We start from the raw sequence: 23485 nt of genomic DNA, 5'->3' as shown, positions 1-23485 counted from the left end.
GCTCCGCTTTAACTTCCAACTTCACTTTTCTACTTCTTCACTTGGACTTTTTACAAGCTCGTGAGCTTGTATTAAAACGCAAATGTGTCCTACAAGAATGGAAATTTTTGCCTCTCCGAACACCGACACGGGAGTCGTTGTGTGTTCGAATCTGATCTTGGTAACTATTTTTACTTTTTTTTTCTTTTTTCTTTTTTGAAAAGATAAGACAAGTGTTCAAAACACTTGTTTAACTAACTAGTAAATAAAGGTGTTTCCACCAAACTAAAAAAGTGAATGTAGGCAGAATTAACTGAATTAATGAATTTCGCAAATTTTGGGGTTTGTGGGTTTGTGGTCTTTCTTCTTCCTGTCAGTCACCCAAGACGGACCCATCAAAAATTAAAAGTTCGAGGAATATTCCGTTCAGGAAGGTCTCACAAATCAATTTTGAAAAATAAGTGTGTAACAAATATTATTGCGTATCTGAATAGTAAAATATGTCGTGTCTAACTTCGTAACAAAAATCCCAATTTGATAGACAGCTTTTTGTAAACTTTATTCGCGAGGTTGTTTGCATATATCATACGTCTTGTTTCTTTTTAAATATGCTTTTTTGAACCACTTATTTTACTTTTTTCAAGATCGTTTTTTTGTGGGTTTTTTTTGGTGGCGCGAAGACACCATTTTTCGAAAGTTAGCCGTTAAATTTATTTTAGCAAATCAAATTGAGTTGTTTTCATCACGTGATGCAAACAAAGTAAACCCGCTAGCAAAATGGACATAATTTTTTCGGCGACTTCAAAGAGAATTTCGGCAACATCAAAGGAAAATGACGATATCAACTATGCCTGTCACAGACAGACGGACACACTTAGCGTATTATTATAGAGATTTAGTTTTTTGACATAAAACTTCTCTCTTTTTTACATAATGTACATCGTGAATTTTGCACAAAAAATGTATTTTTGCATGTGTCGCATGTTTTTCTTCTTCTTGGAATCAAATTTTCATCGCAAGATAACTAGCTAGAGTGCATTTTCTCAAAAGATTTGCTTCACAATGTTAAGCCTTCTCTTGACACATTTCGAATGTGTGCAAGATGACATGATAGCTTATCAATTTTGATTCTTTGGGGTATAATTGTTTTTTGTTTGTTATTGAATTAAGTCGAGTTTATAACACTTGTCTCTTTACGTACAAATGAATAAACAAAGGAAATCACACTTTTGTATATAAAGTATTGGGAAAGTGTATGCACAAAGTGTGTTATCTTCTCCTGGTAGCACAAATTTGTTGACAAGAAAGAGTACTTCCCATGAAGAAGATGGTCTCTCAATTTTAAGTTAAACAAATCTATTTTAACTTTTTTGTATTTGTTAAATACATATATTAATTTCTCTAGAATACGAGTTTCTGAATCTATTTTGATGTCAAAACAAGGCTTAACAAGAACAAACAAGGCTTAGATTTTGATTTCAACCATAACGGTTGCTAAGCATAATGTTTTAGCATAAAATATTACATTATTTAAGCAAAAATTTTACAAAATTTCAGCCTTAAGTTTGATTAAGAAATATTTCCCACCTTAAAAAAATATATATTAAAAAATTGCTTCCAAGAGTGCGCTAGAATTATTTACGTCTTTAAAACTGGAACTGACAAACTTTAAAATTATAATAACAAAAGAAAGATCACATAAGAGATGAGCCTAATACAATAGAAATTTAAAAAATAAAGTTTCCTCTTCTCTATTTCTATCCTCCTAGCCCACACGCCTCATACTGATACAGTGTAACCTCGTTCAGTCATTATAATCCCTGCTTTGAGATATTGTCAAAAGTCCAAGTACATCTTTAGCTAACATGCAGAAACGACACAAAAGAACCATTCAGAATGAAATTTTAAAAGACATTTTGTTACACATTTATTGTGCCATGATTACAACGGCGCTACAACTGCGTATGTATTTCTGATGTTTTAAGCAAGTTTCTGCAGTTCATATTTTTCAGACTTTTCCACTTTCTTTCTACAGAATTTTTCTTGTGCTAAAAATACTCTAATGATGGTTGGCTAAGAAAATTTAAAAGTAAGGATATTAAGGAGATTTAAGGAGACAATTGACATTTTAAAGATATTTTGATGCGAGCGAGAATAAAAAAATAAAAAATAAGGAGAAAACAAGTTTTAGATTTCTATCTTTAATGTTACATACTATGCTCTACGATGAAAAAATTATACATATACAAATATACATATAAATTAAACCCTGAAAGTTAGAAAATATAGGATTTCAGGTAACAGAGAAAGTCTTATTTTATTGGTGATGAACAATCTATGAAAACATTTCCCAAAAAGTTACGATCAGAAAAAATAAAAATAAGGGAAATTAAGGAGATAGCTAAAATTTCAATTTTTTTAGTATATTTAAGTACTTTTAAGGCGATTTTCTTTTTATAAGGTTATTTAAGGAATTTAAGGAGGAGTGGTCACCCTGTAATAAAATAGTCAACGAAATTCTGTGAAGTCTGGTTACCAAATCTGGTCTGTAAAACAGTATTCAAGTTCGTAGAGGTGTAATCTGCAGATCATTTTTCAGAGTATAAGTATTAGAGGCTTTCAAATAAGCTGGGTTTTTCCTGTCCGTCCGTCCATCCGTCTGTCCTTAGTAGAGATTTGTTAGCAATAAAAGAGATGAGGATAGATTCTAGATAGCGCATGTAGTGTTCTACTGATACTGTCAAGTGATCATCATTCACATTATTTAGAACAATTATATTGAAACAAATTCAAATATTCCACTAGACATTTATCGTGAATTGTAGGATATCAGCTTCTTCGAATCTCCCTTATAATCGCCATGCTGTTTCCTTTTTTAGCCCCCTTTTTGTTGCTCAAAACAAACAAAAAACAACGATTTCCAAGAGACACTCTTTTTCAAAAAGTTACATAAGTTTCATTCGGAAAATGTGATTAACGCTAAATTTTCACTTCGATTCACACACTACAGCTACGGGAGCCAGCAAGCACGGTTACAGATATTGTTTTATTCAAAGGTACGCATGTTATTTAATAAGTGAAGGTTGAACAGAAGGATACACAAAATTTTATGAGGGGAGTGCAATATTGCTACCTAACCCCTATTTAATCTGATTAATTATCTAAGATGTAAGCACTTGAGATATTGCTGTGTTTTTTTGTAAGATCTCTGTTGGATACATCTAAGACAATCATTGCCAAAACAGTATACCGCAACAGTTCATAAGAAAAACGGCGAGACTTACCAAAATCAATAACTGATATCGCAACACAAGCTTTGTACCATACGCAAACGCAATAGCAGCTGCTACAGACTAAAAAGAAAAGTCTTCTAGTTTGAACAATAATCGAGTTCAAAATTTCAGCTCTGAAAATTCAGGAACTTTAAGCTGAATCCTTAAGTATAAAGTTCAAGTCATAAATACAAACATAAGCACAGAATAACAAAATTATTTACGTTATACAACGCTCTAAATTTGACCCATCTGATGTCATCACTTCTGTATTGCATTTTTGTATTAAATAATGTTAAGAAATGATTTGACGCAAAAAATGCTGTACGAAAATTTTAACTACAAATTCTTTGAAAAGTACATCTAAATTAACGACAATATACGCAGCAAACTATTATTTTACACATTGAACACGACAAATAGCCAGCAAAGGTACCTGTATGCATTTATAAAGTGCAAATGCTGGTGCACTATCATCAGAGTAAAGCGTTCCCAAAATTGAATATATCTAAAAGAAAACATAAATCTATATCTCCGCAGCAAATGTTATTAGAACTCGCGTAAACATAAAATCAAAAACTCAGGAAAAATCAGGAACTCACCTGTGTATTAAAGCTACTATCACCGAATCCAAGTAGAAAGCCGCACAATGCATAAATATAAATGCTAGAAAAATAGCAACACGAGGATTATAGGTAATGTCAACAGTTTTAATCAATATGATAAAAAAATCAGTTCGAGGGAATACACTCTTCCATCTAAAGGCAGACGCCAAATACGTGTTTCCAATATTGTAAATTTTATTAGTCTGGATAAGAGTTATGTGCAATTGTATATGGATGTGCCAGAACATAGTCCTTCAACAACAACAACAACAGCAACATCATCATCAACAATAAATATCTCTTAAATAATACAGAAACTATGTGTATGTGTGTGTATGTATGCCTGTATGTAACAGGCAAAGTAGATTTACGGCGGCCGAATCGGGCCAATACAAAACAGGATACTTCCAATGCACAAAAGAATATTTTAAATACACAGCAGAATATTTGAAAGCAAAACAAGTTTGTAGCATGAAAAGCCATTAGTTACATAGTTAGGTAACGTGAAGAGATGCATATAACATGTTTTGTCATGTGGATTTTTTTTACCTGAAGTTGTGTTCTGTTTCATAACATTTTGGTTAATAAAATTAACACACGGCCGAGATATAGCGCCGTGCACATTTGCGAAAATTTAAAACAAGAAAATAAGTAGAAATGGACAGTGTTTCTAAAATCTATACTAAAATTTACGCAGAAAGGTATTACACTACCCCCTAGACAAAATTCAGGTACCTTTGCGTCCCCAAAAAACGGCAACGACTTTTTGATATCTGTCGTTACAAATCTAAAATTTTAAAATTATACCTTCTGTCCACCTAAAATGTCTCAGAATTAAAAAACTGCGTTAGTTTTATTGTGGGTCGTTTAAAAAAAACTCGGCAACAACGGGACCTAGACAAAAATATTAAAAAGGGGAAAAATTTGAACATAGTTTCTACATTTAAGATAAATTGAAATAGGCAAAATGTACGAACGAATATACCTTGATACACAGTGGCAGATTTTACATCACTGTTTTACCAGCATATTTGGGAATACTTTTGCACCGTACATTTATTTTTAAAAATTTATTTAGAATATTTTCGTACCGTATATTTGAAATATTTTACTGTGTATATTTAAAATATTCTGCTGCGTACTTGAAATGTTCTGTATTTGGAATATTTTTGCGTACTTGAAATGTTCTATATTTGGAATATTTTTGCGTACTTGAAATGTTCTGTATTTGGAATATTTTTGCGTACTTGAAATGTTCTGTATTTGGGATATTTTTGTGAATTTGAAATATTCTGTTCTGTATTTTAAATATTTTTGTGTATTTGAAATGTTCTGTATTTGGAATATTTTTGCGTACTTGAAATGTTCTGTATTTGGAATATTTTTGCGTACTTGAAATGTTCTGTATTTGGAATATTTTTGTGAATTTAAAATATTCTGTTCTGTATTTTAAATATTTTTGTGTATTTGAAATGTTCTGTATTTGGAATATTTTTGCGTACTTGAAATGTTCTGTATTTGGAATATTTTTGCGTACTTGAAATGTTCTGTATTTGGAATATTTTTGTGAATTTAAAATATTCTGTTCTGTATTTTAAATATTTTTGTGTATTTGAAATGTTCTGTATTTGGAATATTTTTGTGTATTTGAAATATTCTGTTCTGTATTTTAAATATTCTTGTGTATTTGAAATATTCTGTTCTGTATTTTAAATATTCTTGTGTAATTGAAATATTCTGTTCTGTATTTTAAATATTTTTGTGTATTTGAAATATTCTGTTTTGTATTTGAAATATTCTGTTCTGTATTTGAAATATTCTATTCTGTATTTGAAACATTCTGTTCTGTATTTGAAATGTTCTGTTCTGTATTTGAAATATTTCTGCGTATTTGAAATGTTCTGTATTTTAAATATTCTTGTGTAATTGAAATATTCTGTTCTGTATTTTAAATACTTTTTGTGTATTTGAAATATTCTGTTCTGTATTTGCAATATTTTTGTGTATTTGAAATATTCTGTTCTGTATTTTAAATATTTTTAAATATTTTTGTGTATTCGAAATATTCAGTTCTATATTGGTCCCATTCGGCCGCCGTGTTCAATTTCCTCTGATGCAGCCGAAAAACGGATGTCTTATTAGTTAACTGATGATACGGCACAAAGTCAATGCATTTAGACTCACGTCATTTTAAATTCATTAAAAAAGAATAGTGAAGGCATTGCATTGCGCTAGTTAATTAGTTAACTGATGATACGGCACAAAATCCATTAAAAAAGAATGCTAAGAGACATTTTGCCAATTGGTTTCACACTATACAAGCTGTTTTTTTATATTTTATGTGAACATTTGTGACAGAATACTATGTGACATTTAAAATATTGTGTAGGACTTATTGATGGTAAAACAGCATGCAAGTTGCTAAAAGGACTGATATTTGTTGATTTTGGGTTTAAAAACTGCTTTTTTTGACATTTTGTCTAAAGTTTAGTTAGGTAGGACAGTATGCAATATATAAAAAAAAACGTTTTGTTGCATTATAATTTATCCAATCCATTTTTTAAAACCTAAACAAAAATTTCTGCAGAGGCACAATTTATTGCTTATTTTTCACATTTTGTTTATGCTTATTTTAAAAATGCATGTCTAATATGTTAAATTTTCTGGCGTTAGGGCGCGACCTCAATAACAATACTTTAACGACAATATTCTATCTTAAATTAATGAAGTCATTACAGTGCACTTAAAACTTTGAGGCCAAATAACTTGGAAACGAGGTGGTGACGTCAGTGATTTTTCACCGCGTGGGTAACTAGGGACCACCTAGGACCAATTTGGGCAATTTTGCCAAACCTGGGTCCTAACATCTGTTTCGGAATGGACGGGTTGATGACGTCATCAAAAAAACCTTCAAACCCTAATATCTCTGCAACCGTTTGTGAAAAGTACATGATCCTATACATTTTCTTGATCAGCGTTTCAAGATCTATACGATGAAGTCAACAGGTGTAAAAATTTCTAAACAAAATTTTTGGGCTTTGACAGGCCATTGCTGACGTTAGCAAAATTTTTAAGCCTCATATCTCATTAACCACTCATCAAAAGCACATGATAATATAAATTTTATTTATCAAGAGTTTAAACTCTATACAGGCAACGTAAAAACAAAATTTTAATTTTCGTCATCAAAATTCAAATAACGCTTCTTTTTCATTCTTATTTTGCCTCAGTGAATTTTTTGATGGGCTTTTATCGACTAGTAAGTTATAAACTGGTGGAAATAACTGACGTCATCTCCTGCGTGGGTAACTAAGGACCATCTGGGACCAAAATGGGACTAAACCTGGGTTAACTTACCTGGTTCAGAACAGATTGGTTGATAATGTCATAAAAAAACTCGTTTTAAGCTCTATACAATAGAGGCAACGGGTATACAAATTTTTAAGAATTTTTTTTGTAGTTTGAACACACTTGAGCAATTTTTAAACCTTTATTATATCAGTAACTGTTTTTCAAAAGCACATGATTCATTATATTATATATGTACATTATATTGATCACGATTTTAAACTCTACACAATAGAACTAATGGCCAAAAAAATTTCATAAAAAAATTGGTGTATTGACTGGTTATTGCTTACGTCCTCAAAAAATTCAAATAACATATTTTCCCATTGTTCTGGTGCCTAAGCTGATTTTTTCACGGGTCTTATCACCTAGTAATAATAATAATAGTATGGTTTTAACGCCACCATACTGTTTAGCATAAATCGTGGTTATGTTCGTTATTTATATTGAGTCTTTCTCTTTGACATGGTATATGGTAAAATAAAACATCAAACGACCTATTTCTCCAGAGAGTTACTGTATTACAAAATGTTTTTTAGATGAATCTGGGAATATGTTGTAATTATTGCACATTGCCGAGCAAAATATCGGGAATACTTTTTAAATTTTTTATGTTCTTGAACTAAAGTGCGATAACTTGTTTATCATATCAATCGAGCATAAGTCTAAATTAGGAATACTCGGTAGATAATGGTTCAATTTCAATCATGGTTCATGAAGTTCTTTCTTCAACAGCAAATAAAGTAATTGCAACATAAAATTTCTTGATGCGAACTGTAAATTTTTATGAAAAGTACACATGCAAAGACAAAATTAGACAGAATAACATGAAAACGAGGTTAGTTATGAGCAAATTTAAGTTTATACTGAAGCAATATGGTTTGTTTACTTGCATTATTTTTAAAAACTTTCTCATAAAGTCCAACTAATAAAAGTCGGTTTGGGATAATCTATATTATAATACCCGTATACGTCTGTCTGTCTGTCACGCAAAATGGTAGCTTAGCTGTGCAGGTAGCGAGGACGCACGCAATGCGATATAAAAAGGACGGGCGAAAGCATGGATTTTTTCAGGGGCTAACGACTAGTAGCATTTATTTGCTAGACTGCGCTTTCAAAGTTGTTGGAATAATTACATTTTGGTGTTAAACACTGCTTTGAGTTTGACATCAAGTAACCAGTTAGCTTTAATTCAAACAGATACGAAATTTAGATTGGGCATGACCCATTACACTCGCTTCGTCTAGTCCCACTGTGATGTGGCTGAATTGTCAAAATTCCATGCATCCATTGCTTATTAAAGTCCGCTGCAGTTTTTACTTGTGATTATTTGATTTTAATTAGAAACACGTTTTTTTTTTAATTAAGCGCAGTGCATACTTTGCAAATAACGTCTATATGAACAGAAAATAACACGTTTTCCGCTAAACAGAAGATTACTTATTTAGATTTAACAATTTTATCACCCCTTAAAAACCTTTTCAAAGAACATGTGTGGAAATATGCAACATAAACGCAAAAAAACAAGCAACTTATCTACCTAGCTTATGACCAAAAAATTGACCTGCCAACACACAAAACTTTGCTAGCTGTAATAAGGTAACAGCATAAAACAAACTATCAAGACCAAATATCAGCTTTTTAAAGTATTCAAATAAATACATACTTATATTCTAACCAAGACTCTCCTTCAGATGGATTTAACTTGGCTATTGGTGCTCTGTCGGGCAGGTTGAGAAAAATTAAGTAAAATGTCAACATGTGGACAAGAAATCCAAGCAACACAACTGGGTCCCTTCCATACTTTATCGTGCGTTTCCCAAATATGCCAAACAATAATCCACCTGCGAAATAAAAAAAATAGTATTCATTATACCTGCATGTAAAAAATTAACAAACTTTCACAGCATACCTGTAATCTCTCCTGTTCCAATCATCATTCCAACTAAACCTATTTGTCTTTTCGGATCACTTAAATCTGAGTTGTCAATATTTCCTTAAAAAATAAACGTGCATGTGAATGTAGTGCAAGGTATTGGATTTGAAACATCCTTATGTTACGTTGGTGGAACAAATGTGGTTTTAGATACCTTAAGGTCATTAATGTTTGCAGGAAGTTGTACAAACTTCGCAAAAATTCACAAATGACTAATTTGTAAAAATAAGTTCCTGTGAAGTACCTAAACTTTATTTATTCGCGAAGATAGTTTCCTGTAATAAATTTGCATTATACAAAGAAATGTTTATTGGCTTAATTCACTAAATTTCGCACACTTTATATTTTGCGCATCATGGTAATAGCACATTCGTACGACCTTAAATTTTCTAGCAGTTAAAATTGGTATTTTTAAAATGTAGTATAATTACACTTATTTTTCTATAAGGAAAGATATTTTTTTCCGTGCTGTTTTCAAAAAATTCATAACCGAGGTTACATTTATTTTAAATGTAACTTTCTTTTGTGTTTACTCATAAAAAAATAATTTATGCTCATTCAAGAAACAGCCCTTTTCTTCCTGGTTTTGAACTAGATAATTAATTAGGGAAAAGATATTGGGTAAAATTTGTTTTTAATAATTATTGCGAGTAAATACTTGTATTATTTAGGATTTTAAAAATATTCGGAATTGTTGGACTTTCTGTCAAGCAACTTTTCTATTAAGTTATGGCAATTAGCAATTTTGGTACAAGGTCGAAAGGTACAACTTATGAAAAATAACGTAAGAAAATTAAAAATCTCTATGCTAAAAATTGTATTATACAAATGGATCAATCATTATTTAAGGATGATTCCAGATTTCAGATGCCTTTTATTAATTTTTCTTGTTCGGCCTTCCTTTTTGTAATGGTTGATGGAGAACGGTTAATATAAAAGTTGGTGATTACTTACCTACTGATGTGCCATAGACACCACTGAAGAAAGTCAATTCAAATCCTGAAAAGAGCAAAAACTGTTTAGAATAACAATTTTTAATTAGTAATACTACGTACCAATAAGCTGCATTATTTAATAAAACAACTAGTCTTATATTAAAGGGAACCCGAGGTATAAAATGATGTTGGACTTATATTATAGAGCTTAAAAAATTGGCTAACAAGTCTTTTTAAGTTTTTTGTTAAGGGGTGTCCATTCAAACTTATCAATGCACAGATATTATAAAGGTTAATTGATTAACATAAATTTTTTTGCCAAAAGGACACTCGCTTGCTCGTCCCAGGCCTCTTATTTTTTTGCTGACGACTCAGTAACTCGGGATCTGCAACTTGGTTTGCAATCAAATTTTGTGGGTAAGCTTGTATAAGGCCTATATGTTTACTTAAAAAATTTGATTGCAAACCGACATGCAGATCCCAAGTTATGAGTTTGCCAGTTAAAAATTAAGAGGTCTGGGACGAGCAAAGTGTCATTGTGGCAAAAAAAATTATGTTAATCAATTAACCTTTATAGTATCTATGCATTGATAAAGTTTGAATGCACACCCCTTAACAGGTCTAAAATTACTGATGAAAAAAAATGTCTAAATTTGCTATTACTGAAATATGACATCATAATTCATGCAGCATAATTAAATTTGAAATTCTTTAAATGTGAATATCTTGAGAACGAAAAGAGCTTTTTAAAAACTTTTTAAGCTCTATAATAAAAACATCATTTTATACCTAAGGTTCCCTTTAATGCGCTTCTTCCGTGTCTGTTTGTGTGTGCATGACTTTTGCAAAGACAATATCTTCTTGTTCAGACAATTGCAATACAGATACAAGTTTAGGGTAAAAAGACTGGAAAGGTTGCCAATAACTAATGTCCACGATCACTGGGGTAACTAGGTACCACCTGGGACCACAACTGACCAAAGCTAGGCCAAGTGACGCATTCTAAAATCGACGGGTTGATCAAGTCATCCAAAATTCTCGTTAACGGTTTGTCAAAAGAACATGATACTATTATTTTGATGGCCATTTTAAGTTCTACACAACAAAGACAACCATTTGTGAACATTTCATATATTAATTCGTATTTATATATGGACTTCAACAAAATATATCCATATATTTGTTGGTCTTCCTATTACTAATAGCCTCTCTCCAATACTAACAGCCGTAACAAATGCGATATATTTTACTGACTTTGTTGTGAACGCAGCAGCAAAATAAACCAGCATTCTGATTTTCATGAATATTAGCAGGTTAATTGCAGCCTGTGTATGCCGACGAAACAATCAGCGCTAGGGTCACGACAATCATTTTAAATGTTGTAGTGTTATGTGAAAGTCTTTGTGACCTTCTTTTTCTGTATACGTTGTATTTAGCTGTAGGTTTATTTAACTTTATGTTTATAGCTACAACCTGGACAAGGCAAAATCTCGAACAGCGAAACAAGGAATTGAAAACGCCTTTTCTATCTTAGTAACTCTGAACATGTCAATGTTCACAGTGGACTTATTCAGACATTCCCAGGCTGTAAAGCGAATTGTTTCATGTGGCTCTTGTGGAGAATGCAGCTAGTGCATGTTGACATTGTTTAATTGGCTTACACCCTACTAAAGTAAAACTTCTGCAGCCAACCAGTTGCAGAGTACAGGCCAAACAATACTAGTATTCGAGAAAAAGCCAAAAATTTCACACACATTGTTTTAAAAGAATTAATGTGGTTAACAAGTGATTAGATTTAATGATCAAAGAAGCACTTCATGGAAACAACCAGAATTAAACGCTCAAATTAAACATTATGTTTTTGCTCTGTTCGTTCTTTCTCTACAAATTATTCCTCCTATATTTTCTTTGTTTTTGCTGTCAGTTTATGTAGCAGTGAATTGGTTTGGCCGTTTTTTTCGTGTTATTGGTGTTTTCCGTCTGACAAAAAATGCAATTCATCATCTACTAGAGTTTTTTTTATAATTTGGTTTAGATTTTCACATAAATTTGAAACAATATGTGTTGGTCTACAACCATTCACAAAAATATCCAGACAATGGCACTTTTTCGGCCATTTTACAAAGTTGGCAAACAACACCAACTTGCGAATTCTACACACCCAGTAGGCTGCGGAAATGCTGCTTGTGCAGATGTGTAGGTTAGGTAAGTAGTGTTTAAATTGCATTAGTCGCACTTCCTAACATGGATTAAACAAAATAAAGTCCTTTTGTTATTAAAAAAAATACTTAAAAAACATAACTAAGCATGCATTAACTAATTATTTAAAAGCACATGCTAAAGGTAAAATAAAAACGCGAAACAGAGGTTTCATGTTGGATTTTTTTGTTGGTATTCCTAAATCCCTTGGAACAAGGCATATAATGCCTCAGATAGTTTTCTCGTCAGCATAAGATAAACAAGGCATTTCCTTCAGATCGTCAGGATTGGTATACTTGCAAAAATTTTATGGGAATTACAGAAATTTACCAAGTCAAGAAAAGCTCCCAAAACATTTGCCTTGCATTTACTATTCATAACATCCAGATTTCATTCTTTTGATTCTAGGTTTCTCTTCGTCACTCCTGCGCCGTTATTACGAAGGAACAAGGTTGATCCACATTCCATGGGTTGCTCATAACTTCAAAATTCCCAGCTGTTCAGGCTTCTAAACATTTAAAACGCTGATTTTTTTAAGCCTTTTTTTGAAAAAAAAATTCCAGGTTTCACGTACGACAAATAAACTTTATATTAAAATAAGGTGAATGCGATTTAATTAGTTGTTTTACGGGCTTGACCAACCATATTCTGCTAAAAAACTATAAAATAATAAAACACGATAATTTCAAGTTGTCTTCTCACTTGAACTAGCGTCATTCCACTTTGACTTACAGCAAATCATTTTTGTTTTAAGGTCTATTTATATCAGATGGTTTTGTTTTTACTTGTGGCTGCAACAGTTATTAATTATTATCATGAAATAGCAATATAAATAAACTTCTTTTACTAGTGTTTTTATTCAAGCTTTTATATTTTCATATATGAAGACTTCCTGAAAAGGTTGACAATATTTAGGCTTTTTGGAATAATTTAGGAATATTAATCGTTGTATGGCCGACTTTTTCAAAAAAGGAAAGAACTACAGCATTACCAAAGCCATAACAAATATAAATTTATAAAAAAACCTTGAAAATAATGGAATTTTCTTTTAATAATGATTTCCATTACCATAATATTAAATATTATGAGTAGCCAACTTTCGTCTCTCATAAGACCCTGCTTACAACTTCTTCGCATATATAAGCTGAAATTCCAGTCCGTGAATATTGTTTTATCTTGTGTTATATTTGTTCCCTATGTCAATACAGTATCCCCCATTTTCTTGATCAGAAAATTAAGCTCTATATTATAGAGGCAACCAGTATATGATTTTTTTTTTAAAAACATTTGTACTTTGGCAGATCTTTGCTGATTTCAGCAAAATTAATAAACATTATTATGATCTGGGTTTCAAGCTCTCCACAATGGTTTTTTTTTTAAATTGTGTATAACGGGTCATTGATGCTGTCATAAAAAATTAAATGACAGATATTTTCCATTGCTCTTCTGCCTACGAGCATTTTCCCCAGAGCTTATTGGCTATATTCATATATGAAATGTTCATTTAGCATTGATATAGCCAAAAAACGCATGATTTAAATGTTAATTGACAAATTAAACAGCACGACATCAATATCATTAATTTAACGACAATATAGCTTAATTTAAAACAATAAAGCTATTAGATGCACTAATTTGCTTTGGCCCTTATAACTTGGAAACTGGTTAAAAAGTAACTTAACCGTTTATCAAAAACAAATAACGATATACATTTTCTTTATTGACGTTGCAAGCTGTACATCAGAGGTAACGAGTAAGCAAATTTTTTTTTGTTGTATCGATGGGTCATTGTTGACATCATCAGAATTCAATGGTTCTTTTCCATTTTCCCCCTGCCTCGGCAAATTTTCCCACGCTTTTATTGACTAGTTACTACTACGTGCAAGTCAATTTCAATGTTTAATATATACAAATGAATTACCTGTGTATGCTATTGTAAATGCAAGACACAGCATATTTGATGTTTTCAACAGCTGAAATGATCGCACTAAAAAAATAAGAACAGTTGATATTTTTTTACTAAACACTAAACTGACATTACAGATGTTAAAGAGTGGCAATACTTTAGGTAGAAAAGTGGACAAAGGGAACTATTTTTAACAGTATATGCTTTCAACAAAAAGCAATGGAGAATTTAGTTATGTTTAAATGCAGATATAGATAAGCTTTCTGATAAACTATTGTGAATTTTTAGGATTAAAAGGTGTTTTTACAACACAAAGTAACCTAAAACATAATGAAACACATATGGATATGTGAAACCTTTCGAAAAGTCTTTTTTCAATCCTTAATGTCATACATGTTTAATAAAAAATTTATATTCCTTACAGAAGGATTCCAATGGAGTTTGTCTGGATCCAGCATTCCCACTTTGTGATCTCCTAGTTACAAAATAAAAGGAAACGACAATGTTTTTGTTAAGACTATGGGAGCAAAAAAAAAAAAAAAATCCTGAAAAACATTCACTCATGTGAACACGTTGGGTTTTCGTCAGCCTTGTGGAACCCCTTTAATCCATTTTTTTAAAAAAAGGTTTTAATTTAAAAATCTTATTCCATATATTTTTTATAAATTTTGGAAGTCCGGAAAAAGATAAAACAAGACGTAGCAAGCAAAGATGGCTTCAATGTTTTGAACTCATGCTACTGTTATGCTACAATTAGACGAACCATTTCTTTGCGCATTGAATAGTTCGGATTAAACAGGGTTAGGCTACGAGATTCCTTTAATTTGTGCGTGCTACTTTTAAACCCAAACCCTTTGTTCCCTTTTCTGAGGATAGATAGATTATTTTGAGCTATAGAGAAAGGAACAATCAACCAATAAACACATGATATTTAGTGCCAAAACGTTGTAAATTTGTTAGTATGATTTAGAAATAAACACTTTTAATTACTGCTGCAGTGTCCGGGTAGTTGAAAGTGACAATAAATTTTTTTCCCTTTTTCTCTTTTTCTAATGTTTGTGCTTTTTGTTTCAGGAAACACATTGTTAGGCCTTTGAAGAAAAAATAATTGTAATTTCCTTATAAAATCTTTACAAAACACGGGAGACACTCAAAATCAGTGAAAAATCCCATTGTGGAACAGATACTCCTTATCGATATCTAGTCTTTACGACCTAGATATCAAGAAAAGTATATTGCCTCTCCTAAAATATTGTTTATCGTGATTACGCATTTTAAATCTTTGTTTAAACATTTCTTATTTCAAAGTTAAGAGCAACAATGCACAATATTCAATTATTTATTTGCATACAGATTTTCACAGGTCGAAGAAAAGACCTTAATGCAAACAGTATTTCATTAAAGATGGAAAAATGTAAAGTAAGCAACATAACTACAATCTTGGTCAAAATGATCATAATCAAACATTCATAAGATATCAAAAAGTTAGTATATAATTTTGGCTCTTTGTCTTTACAGGGCTGCAATGAGGTACAGGCACTACATGTATTTCACATTACTTGGTAGTCAATACATTTTCCTGAAAATATAGGCCAAATTGGCTATTCACGCTAATTTATAGATTTTTAGAAATACAAGATTAAAAATATGTTTGCATAATTTTTTCTTAACTATTATATTCTCAGTTTAAGAGCAACCTTTACCAATCTTAAAATGATCATGAATGAAAATGACATGAATGAAAATGAAAAATGTTGAGACAAGTCAGCTAATATCGAAGTTCGTCACTAAAAGAAATTGCGTAGACAGCTTCTATATTAAATTCTAGCATTTCAAAATTGCCAATATTTAGAGTTGTCTCAGGACTTAATATCTTAGGTTATTTGGTTGACTCCAATCTCCTAAAATGTACTCATCGTTTGCTCATGTTAGCATGGTCTTTTCCACGAATTTTGGCGACATTCTGGACCCAGGCGTGGATTATATCAGTGTGCAGGCGTGATAGACAATGTGACTAGCAAATTTTAAATGCTGCCTGCCTGGCCTAGAGAATTCGCTACGCATTATAAAGAGTATGATTGCTTTGAACTGCAGTATTACCTACTTTAAAGGAAAAAAAATTGAGAAAACTTTTTATCGAACAAACATGTCCACACAATAAAGTAGCTAGCTATAGCTAGCGAAAGATGCATGTGTATGTTTACCTTATATTACTGATGGAATAAAAGCATGAAAATAGAAAGTTTACCACTCACATATGTGACAGGAGTATTCATAAAAAAGTATTAACATCATTGTAAGTAGGAGCGATTAATGAAAGGGTTGTCTAAGGGGAACATTTATTCAAAGCATTACGATATTCCTATTCCAATTTCTGTAGGAAGTAATAAAATAAAATTTTCACTTTTATTCTGTTTTAACAAATATGTATTCACAAAAATAAGAGATGTAATATTTTAAGCAAAGCTCCAAACTTGGAATGTATGCAATAGCTCTGTTATGTGCTTTTTCATATCTATACATTTAAGAAGTTTTAAATCAACAGGACTGCTGTATTATTAGGCCTTAAAGGCCAATCAACTAGCACAAGGTGACTAGCTAGCTGTTAGCCAGTTTCTTATCTTGTAACCAGTGTCAAATGATCCATTTACTTTATTACATTCGGATAAAATATTTTTGAGTCTGAAAAAAAGATAATTTTAAATGTTTCAAATTTTAGGTTTTCAATAGCTTGACATGGTTGACAAGTATACTTAGAATATTCAAAGCGGGGCTAGGAAGTTCATGAAATTGGGGGAAAATGGCCGTGCTGATTTCAGCAACAATTAATATGAACTTAAAGAAATCCGGAGGAACTTTTACAGGTTGAACTTACTTGAAAGATTTGCATTAGAAAATTGCTGCAGTGCAGATGAAAAAGCAAATATGTCTGGGAAAGAGGTTGACACACTCAAAATTTACAACTGGTCATACACCCTCCAGTACAGCAGCGCCTGTAGCGTTTTTTTATGAGGATGAAACGCGTACAAGGCCCTGGTACAACAAACTTACTCAACCAATGAGATTTCGTGTACAGGTTTTTGAGTTATGTTAAAAAGATAATTAATTCAAAGTTTTTTGCAAGCACTGCATTTTCTTATCAACAACGAAAGTAACAACAAATATGGCGATGAGCATTACAAAGATTTTTATGGTTACTTGTTTATGAAAAATATAATTATTAATTCACATTATTTTTGACTTTGCTTGCATCTTTTACAAATTTATCGAAGCTGTTCACAATTTTTAAACATTACTTCCCACTGATGGTGAAAAAGGCAGCTGGCAACTCATATGGAATGGTGCGACGAAAGTAAACAGGTACTTCTTGTCTTTTGTTGGGACACAATATTTATATTTTTAAAATACTGCAAATTTTATTTTTGTTTTCATATGCTAGAAGGTAAAGAAGAATTGGTGAAAATGCAACTGTAGTGTGTATGCTGACTAACTGGCTAGATGCTGTTGGTTTGAAGATGCACAAACAAATACAACAATGACAAGTATTTTTTCTTATCTTTAAAAAAATTTTGCTTGAAACAAAAATACTAGCTAAAGTAAATAAAATAAATGGAAACATTTTACTCTTTTAAAGTACTGGTCTAGCTATATCAATAAAGTACAAACCAGGTGTCGAAGCAGTAAGCCTAATCAATAACACAAGCCTTGACATTTTTTTATTTCTATTTTCTATAGAGAAAGGTCTCTCACTCAAAATTGCTTTTGGATGGCAAAACTGAAGTCACAATGACCATCCAATTCAAATGATGGCAAGACATCTTGTATTTTGTAGGGTAAACAGAGATCCTAAAACACATCTCTACAGAATTCTTCTCAAAAAAGAAATTTCACAAAAAATTATTTCACTTCTCATCAGAGCCTTCTTGATTCATTACAGTTTATCTCACTTTTATTAATTCTCAATAAGAGCGTTGGAACAAAAGAGAGACTTATTTAAACAATGGATAACTGAAACTGTGAACTTGTGTATCAAACATTTTTTGTCTTTGTTTCTGATGACATCTGATAGCTAACAGTTAAAAAATTTATAATTTTTCATATTTTTTTGGGAACACTCCAATGACGTCCTGTCTCTAAACATTTGACTTGTTAAGGTCAAGAAAATTTCGGGTCTCTGAAGATCTCTGAATTTTCTACAACATTGCCAAGTGGTCCATCCTTTCATCTGTTATTTTTGCAGCTGATGTAAATTATTCTATATTATCTGTTGTAATTTTTACTATATGTATATACACCACAAAATGACTAGAAAGCCACTAAGGGTGGTATTTTTTCTGGAATTTTAAGATTTAGCTATTGGAAGCTTCTAGCTACAAACAGTAAAACGTCAAGCATACATTACTTTACTCTGCATGCTTAATTTTGGGTGAATTTCAAGTCTGTTGTATCTCGTACACGTTTCGTCCTTATATAAAAAACACTGCAGCCATGGGTTCTAGGTTCTCAGATATGTTAGTATATCATGAGTGGCTAGTTACGATGGTTCATTCTATGTACAGCAATGCTAGAAGTCGTGTCAGGATTAACAATTCACTTAGTGATGAATTTAGTGTAAATGTTGGTGTACATCAGGGTTCTGTACTTAGTCCTTTGTTGTTTATTCTAGTCTTAGAAGCGCTGTCGATGGAGTTCAGAACAGGTTGTCCATGGGAGTTATTGTATGCAGATGATTTGGTTTTCATAGCAGAGTCGATGGAAGAATTAGTTGAAAAGTTTGAGAAGTGGAAGAAAGGACTAGAAGAGAAAGGGCTAAAGGTAAACACAGCAAAGTCTAAAGTTATGATAAGTAGCATTGCAGCCATGTGTGACCTTGTAGTTGGAAAGTGGCCTTGTGGAGTTTGCAGGAAAGGGGTTGGTAGTAACTCAATTTTTTGTCAGACTTGCAAGCATTGGGTACATAAGAAGTGCAGTAGTATTAGTGGAAGGTTAAGAGCTGGCATACAGTTTGTATGCAAGCGTTGCAAAGGTGAGATTATAGAGAATGAAGTATTTCCAGCTTTAATGATGTACAACAGTGGCTCGTTAGAGATAGTTAAGAACTTCTGTTACTTAGGTGATATGTTGGGCAGTGAAGGGGGTGTTGGAAGAAGTGTTACTTGCAGGATAGGTTCTGCTTGGAAAAAGTTTAGAGAGTTACTTCCTTTATTGACTAGCAGAGTCCTGTCAATTGAGGTAAAAGGTAGGTTGTATGAGGCCTGTGTAAGAAGTGTTATGTTGTACGGTAGTGAGACATGGGCAGTGAAGCAGGAAGATCTTGACCGTTTAGAAAGGAATGATATGAGAATGGTTAGGTGGATGTGTAATGCCAGTCTGATAGACAGAAAGAGTTCAGATGAGCTAAAAAGCAGGCTAAGTCTCCGTAGAATTAAAGATGTTATCCAGATAAGAAGATTGAATTGGCTGGGGCACTTTGAAAGAATGGAGGAGGATAATTGGGTAAGAAAGTGTAGAGACTTGATAGTTCCTGGGGCAAAGCCCAGAGGCAGACCGAGAAAGACTTGGCAGGAGGTTATAAGGACAGACTTGATAGAGAGGAAGTTGAGTTTAGATCTAACACAGTCTAGATCAGATTGTAACAGGGTCATTAATATACCCCGTCCAACCCATGCTAGCATGGAAAACGGACGTTAAGCCGAGAATGATGATGATGATGATGATCATAATGAAATTATTTAAACAAAATTATTCGTAGCTAGGAGGATAGAAAAAGAGGAGGATAGAAAAAGAGAAGGATACGAAACTTAAAATTTAAAGCACCACGAGTCTATTGAATTTTCCATTGTTTTCCAATACAACAAATACACAAGTGCAAAGGGCTCCTCACCAGATTTTTCCACGCAAAATTGATAAAATTCCACCTTCTTTTAACTTACGCTCACAACAATTAATTTTAACACGACAAGTCATGCAGCTATTTGAGCTTCTAATATTTTGAGAATATGCTGATTGTGGGCATGTAAGCAAAACTTATAAAGTGGTGAAGCTGCCCACGAGGGAAATGGCCATTTTTTTTAGAACTAAACAAAGATCGCTATGTGCACTGACCGATTTAATTAATCATTATCACACATACCACAAATATAAATGTGTGTTAGGCGCCGTTAAAAAACAAAGTAAGGCTGCGCATTTTAATAACCCAATTGAATCGCAAAAAAATGCTGTCGCTAAAGAAAACTTAAAACATACTAGTCGGTGGCCCGTGGAAAAATCCACGGGTTCACCCGTCCTTTATTCACCACCTGTATGTCTCGCTACCGCGGTTACCATTTTGCGTGACAGACAGAAGTATAAAATAAATTTTTAAGTTTGTATTATTATTATTATTATTTGTAAACTCGTCACAAGCGAATCGGAAAAAATATGCTTCGTTTTTAAATTAAAAAATATCTTTATCCCATGGCTCAAATAAAACTTCAAAATTCATTCAGAAAGTTCAGCTACATTTTAACAAATTTTATACAGAAAAAAAATTATACTGCACGTGGGTTTCTTTTTTAAAATTGTTTGAATGAAAATAACACTTGCAGGATAAAGAAAAAAAAAACAATTACATGGGACCTGCTATGGTTTCAGATTGTTTTGTCAAATGAACAAATTATATACAATTAAATCCATGATATAATACTGTCTGTTCCGCCTGTAAGTGCAGTTTTGCAGACTTGCTTCATCCGTGCTTCGTCGGCGTTTACCTCCGCATTAGTTAAGAACCGCATGGCTGGATTTATTGTGTAAAACCTGGTTACCAACAACGAAGGGGCCAGGCAATAGAGATTTATGTCTACGTAGTTCTGTTAAATAAGTCAGGAGTCGGTGAATTAGCTAGGATGGTCAGGTTGGCTATGAATAGGCTTGCTTATGGATTAAAAGGACTATTCAATAATTCTGAGAACTAAAAGTGTCCAACCAAGATAGAAATCTATCTGACGTTTTGTCCAACGCAAGTTCGAAACAAGCTACAGACATGTCCAACCAAGTTGGAGATGTGGCGGACATTTTGTCTGACGATTCTCCAAAAATTATTTCGAGGGCTGTGATGTATAGAAATATATACCATATATCCTTGGAATATATTGGATGCCATTATAACATCTTGAGACTTGTGTATCTAGTTTGTCAGTGAAATTGGTGAGGAGAAATTGTTAGTACACGCAAATCTTGTAGCTATATATAAACTGTGGCAAACGCAGAAGAAATCAAAACTATTTCAAGTGCCGAATGATTTAAAGTTGTCAAGTAGCTAAGCATTGTAGAACATAAAAACTTAGGCTATACTAATCATAGACTTACCAAGGGGTACAAAACTACATTGGTTCAAAAAGGTACAGTGGTAAACTTTGTATGTATGGAATTTGCAATTTTAGTTGTCCGTCATTTATCATCAAAATACAATTTTATTTGATTTACGTTGGTTCTGAGGATAGAGAGAAATAGGGTGTAAAGCTGACGTTTATCATGCACATTTTTTTGTATGAATTTTTTTTATAGGAATAATCAAGGTTCGATTTTTTGAAATTTTAAGATATGATCATCATGTACATTTTAATATGTAATTAAAAATACTTATTTTTACATTACAGAAATTATTGTGTATACTGTAACAAATCTTGCATATCTTGGAAATTGTGTGACATAGCTGTAGACAATTACATGAACTGTACATCAATTGTAAAAAGCGTATAAAGTTTCTTCACTAAAATAATATTTCCTAAAACGAGTTTCTCGATTATTAATTTGCTAGAAATTTAAAGCGCCAGATTAAAATTATACGCTGCATAAAGCACCTGCTTCAAAAACCGAATATTATAGGAATATTATAAGTTTCATCTCCTCTCTTTCTATCCTCCTAGTTTGTAGAGTTCAATGTTAGATTATTCTTTTACAAAACCAAATCATTGGTACAGAACTTTTTTTTTATTTTGGGGCAAAATCTGCTCTGTAACCTGTAATGCAGAGTTAGCATTGCAATGAAAATTTACCTGTCCATATTCCTTTTATTTATCTACAATCTGACGTAAAAAAAATTAATCCTGTCATCATTTTTCTGCTCACGTCATCAATTCTAACACTGAGGTCAAAAATTGAACAATTTCCGGCAGATTAGCTGTTATCAAGCATAATAAATGTCATATTAGTAATCACCAAGTGATTTGCTATCAAACATCGCACTTTATTTAATAGAATTTAAAAATTGGTAATTAATTTTATCCTACTACCACCAGACAAAAATTTAATCCCAGGATAAAAAATTTGTCCTACATAAAATATATTTTTCGTTATATTAAAACAGCAAAAACTGTTTTGCCTATCTATACTGGGAAATATTATTCATAATATTATTCGTAATATTTCTCCAAAGAGAGAGATAAAAAAGTTTATATTGTATTTATTAACTGATAGCCATTTTGTTTGGGTTTGTAGAAACCAGGATTATTTTTGTGACATGGTTGGAATAATCAGGTTTTGTTGAAAGAAGAAAACGTTCGATTTGATTTTCATTGCTTCCATTTTTATAATATATGTACAAAAACATTTGAATAACCATATAAAGAATATTCTAAACTTTTCTTTAACCAAAGTTCATCACAGAAATTCGATGCCGTTTTGCTTGTTGCACATTGTGCTGTAGAATGTTTCTATTAAAACAGGCAGTTAATTATGTGTGTATCCTAGAATATGGATTTATATTATCAACATTTCTTGATGACGAATAGATGTAGCATATATTTGGCAAAGGTCATACCACGGTTGTTTGAACTGATTAGGTCTGACATGTGTTACTGCTGTTTACTTGAAGCCATGTGATATCATTTTAAATTTTCAATGTTTTTGTGACCACTTAATTGAAAAACGTGAATTGGATGGACGTTGTTGTTAAGAAGAGTTGAAATGGCTGTTTTTCTAGCAGAGTGAATAAAAATTGCGGATTTACTGATTTACAGTCTGTTAGTATATAGCTAGCAATGTTTTAATGATTCTCTGGCAATGTTTTTTGTTTACACTAAAAGCTACAATTATGGTTATATGAAGTTAAAAGTTATACCATGCTATATAAAACTTGTAGTTAAGGCTTTTAGCCAATCAGCGCTGCAGATTTTCGGTATAAACCAGTAAAATATAGCTGTCAGTTACTAAGACTTCATATTAAATTTAAGGAAAAGTAAAAGAAATTCAGACAATTTGGTAAGTTAATCAAAAGTTCCAAGTAAGGAAGAATAGGGTTAAACCATGGTTAAAAGGGTCACGTG

At 32.1% G+C, this 23485-nt stretch overlaps 1 protein-coding gene across 1 annotated transcript in view; it reads right to left on the bottom strand.

Moving 5' to 3' along the window:
• LOC130648418 (UNC93-like protein MFSD11) overlaps positions 1-23485 on the bottom strand; it is a 66393-nt gene that overhangs the window by 7716 nt on the left and 35192 nt on the right. The window contains exons 10-17 of the mRNA XM_057454470.1: positions 14603-14655; positions 14196-14261; positions 10095-10139; positions 9117-9200; positions 8871-9048; positions 3854-3917; positions 3688-3759; positions 3264-3332 (exon numbers count right to left, since the gene is read on the bottom strand). Of these exons, the coding sequence (XP_057310453.1) occupies positions 3264-3332; positions 3688-3759; positions 3854-3917; positions 8871-9048; positions 9117-9200; positions 10095-10139; positions 14196-14261; positions 14603-14655 (631 nt within the window). The remainder of the gene's footprint in view (positions 1-3263; positions 3333-3687; positions 3760-3853; positions 3918-8870; positions 9049-9116; positions 9201-10094; positions 10140-14195; positions 14262-14602; positions 14656-23485) is intronic.

The sequence above is a fragment of the Hydractinia symbiolongicarpus genome, chromosome 7, assembly GCF_029227915.1.
Source record: "Hydractinia symbiolongicarpus strain clone_291-10 chromosome 7, HSymV2.1, whole genome shotgun sequence".
Classification (NCBI taxonomy): Eukaryota; Metazoa; Cnidaria; class Hydrozoa; order Anthoathecata; family Hydractiniidae; genus Hydractinia; species Hydractinia symbiolongicarpus.
This window is presented reverse-complemented; position numbering and strand designations above follow the sequence as displayed.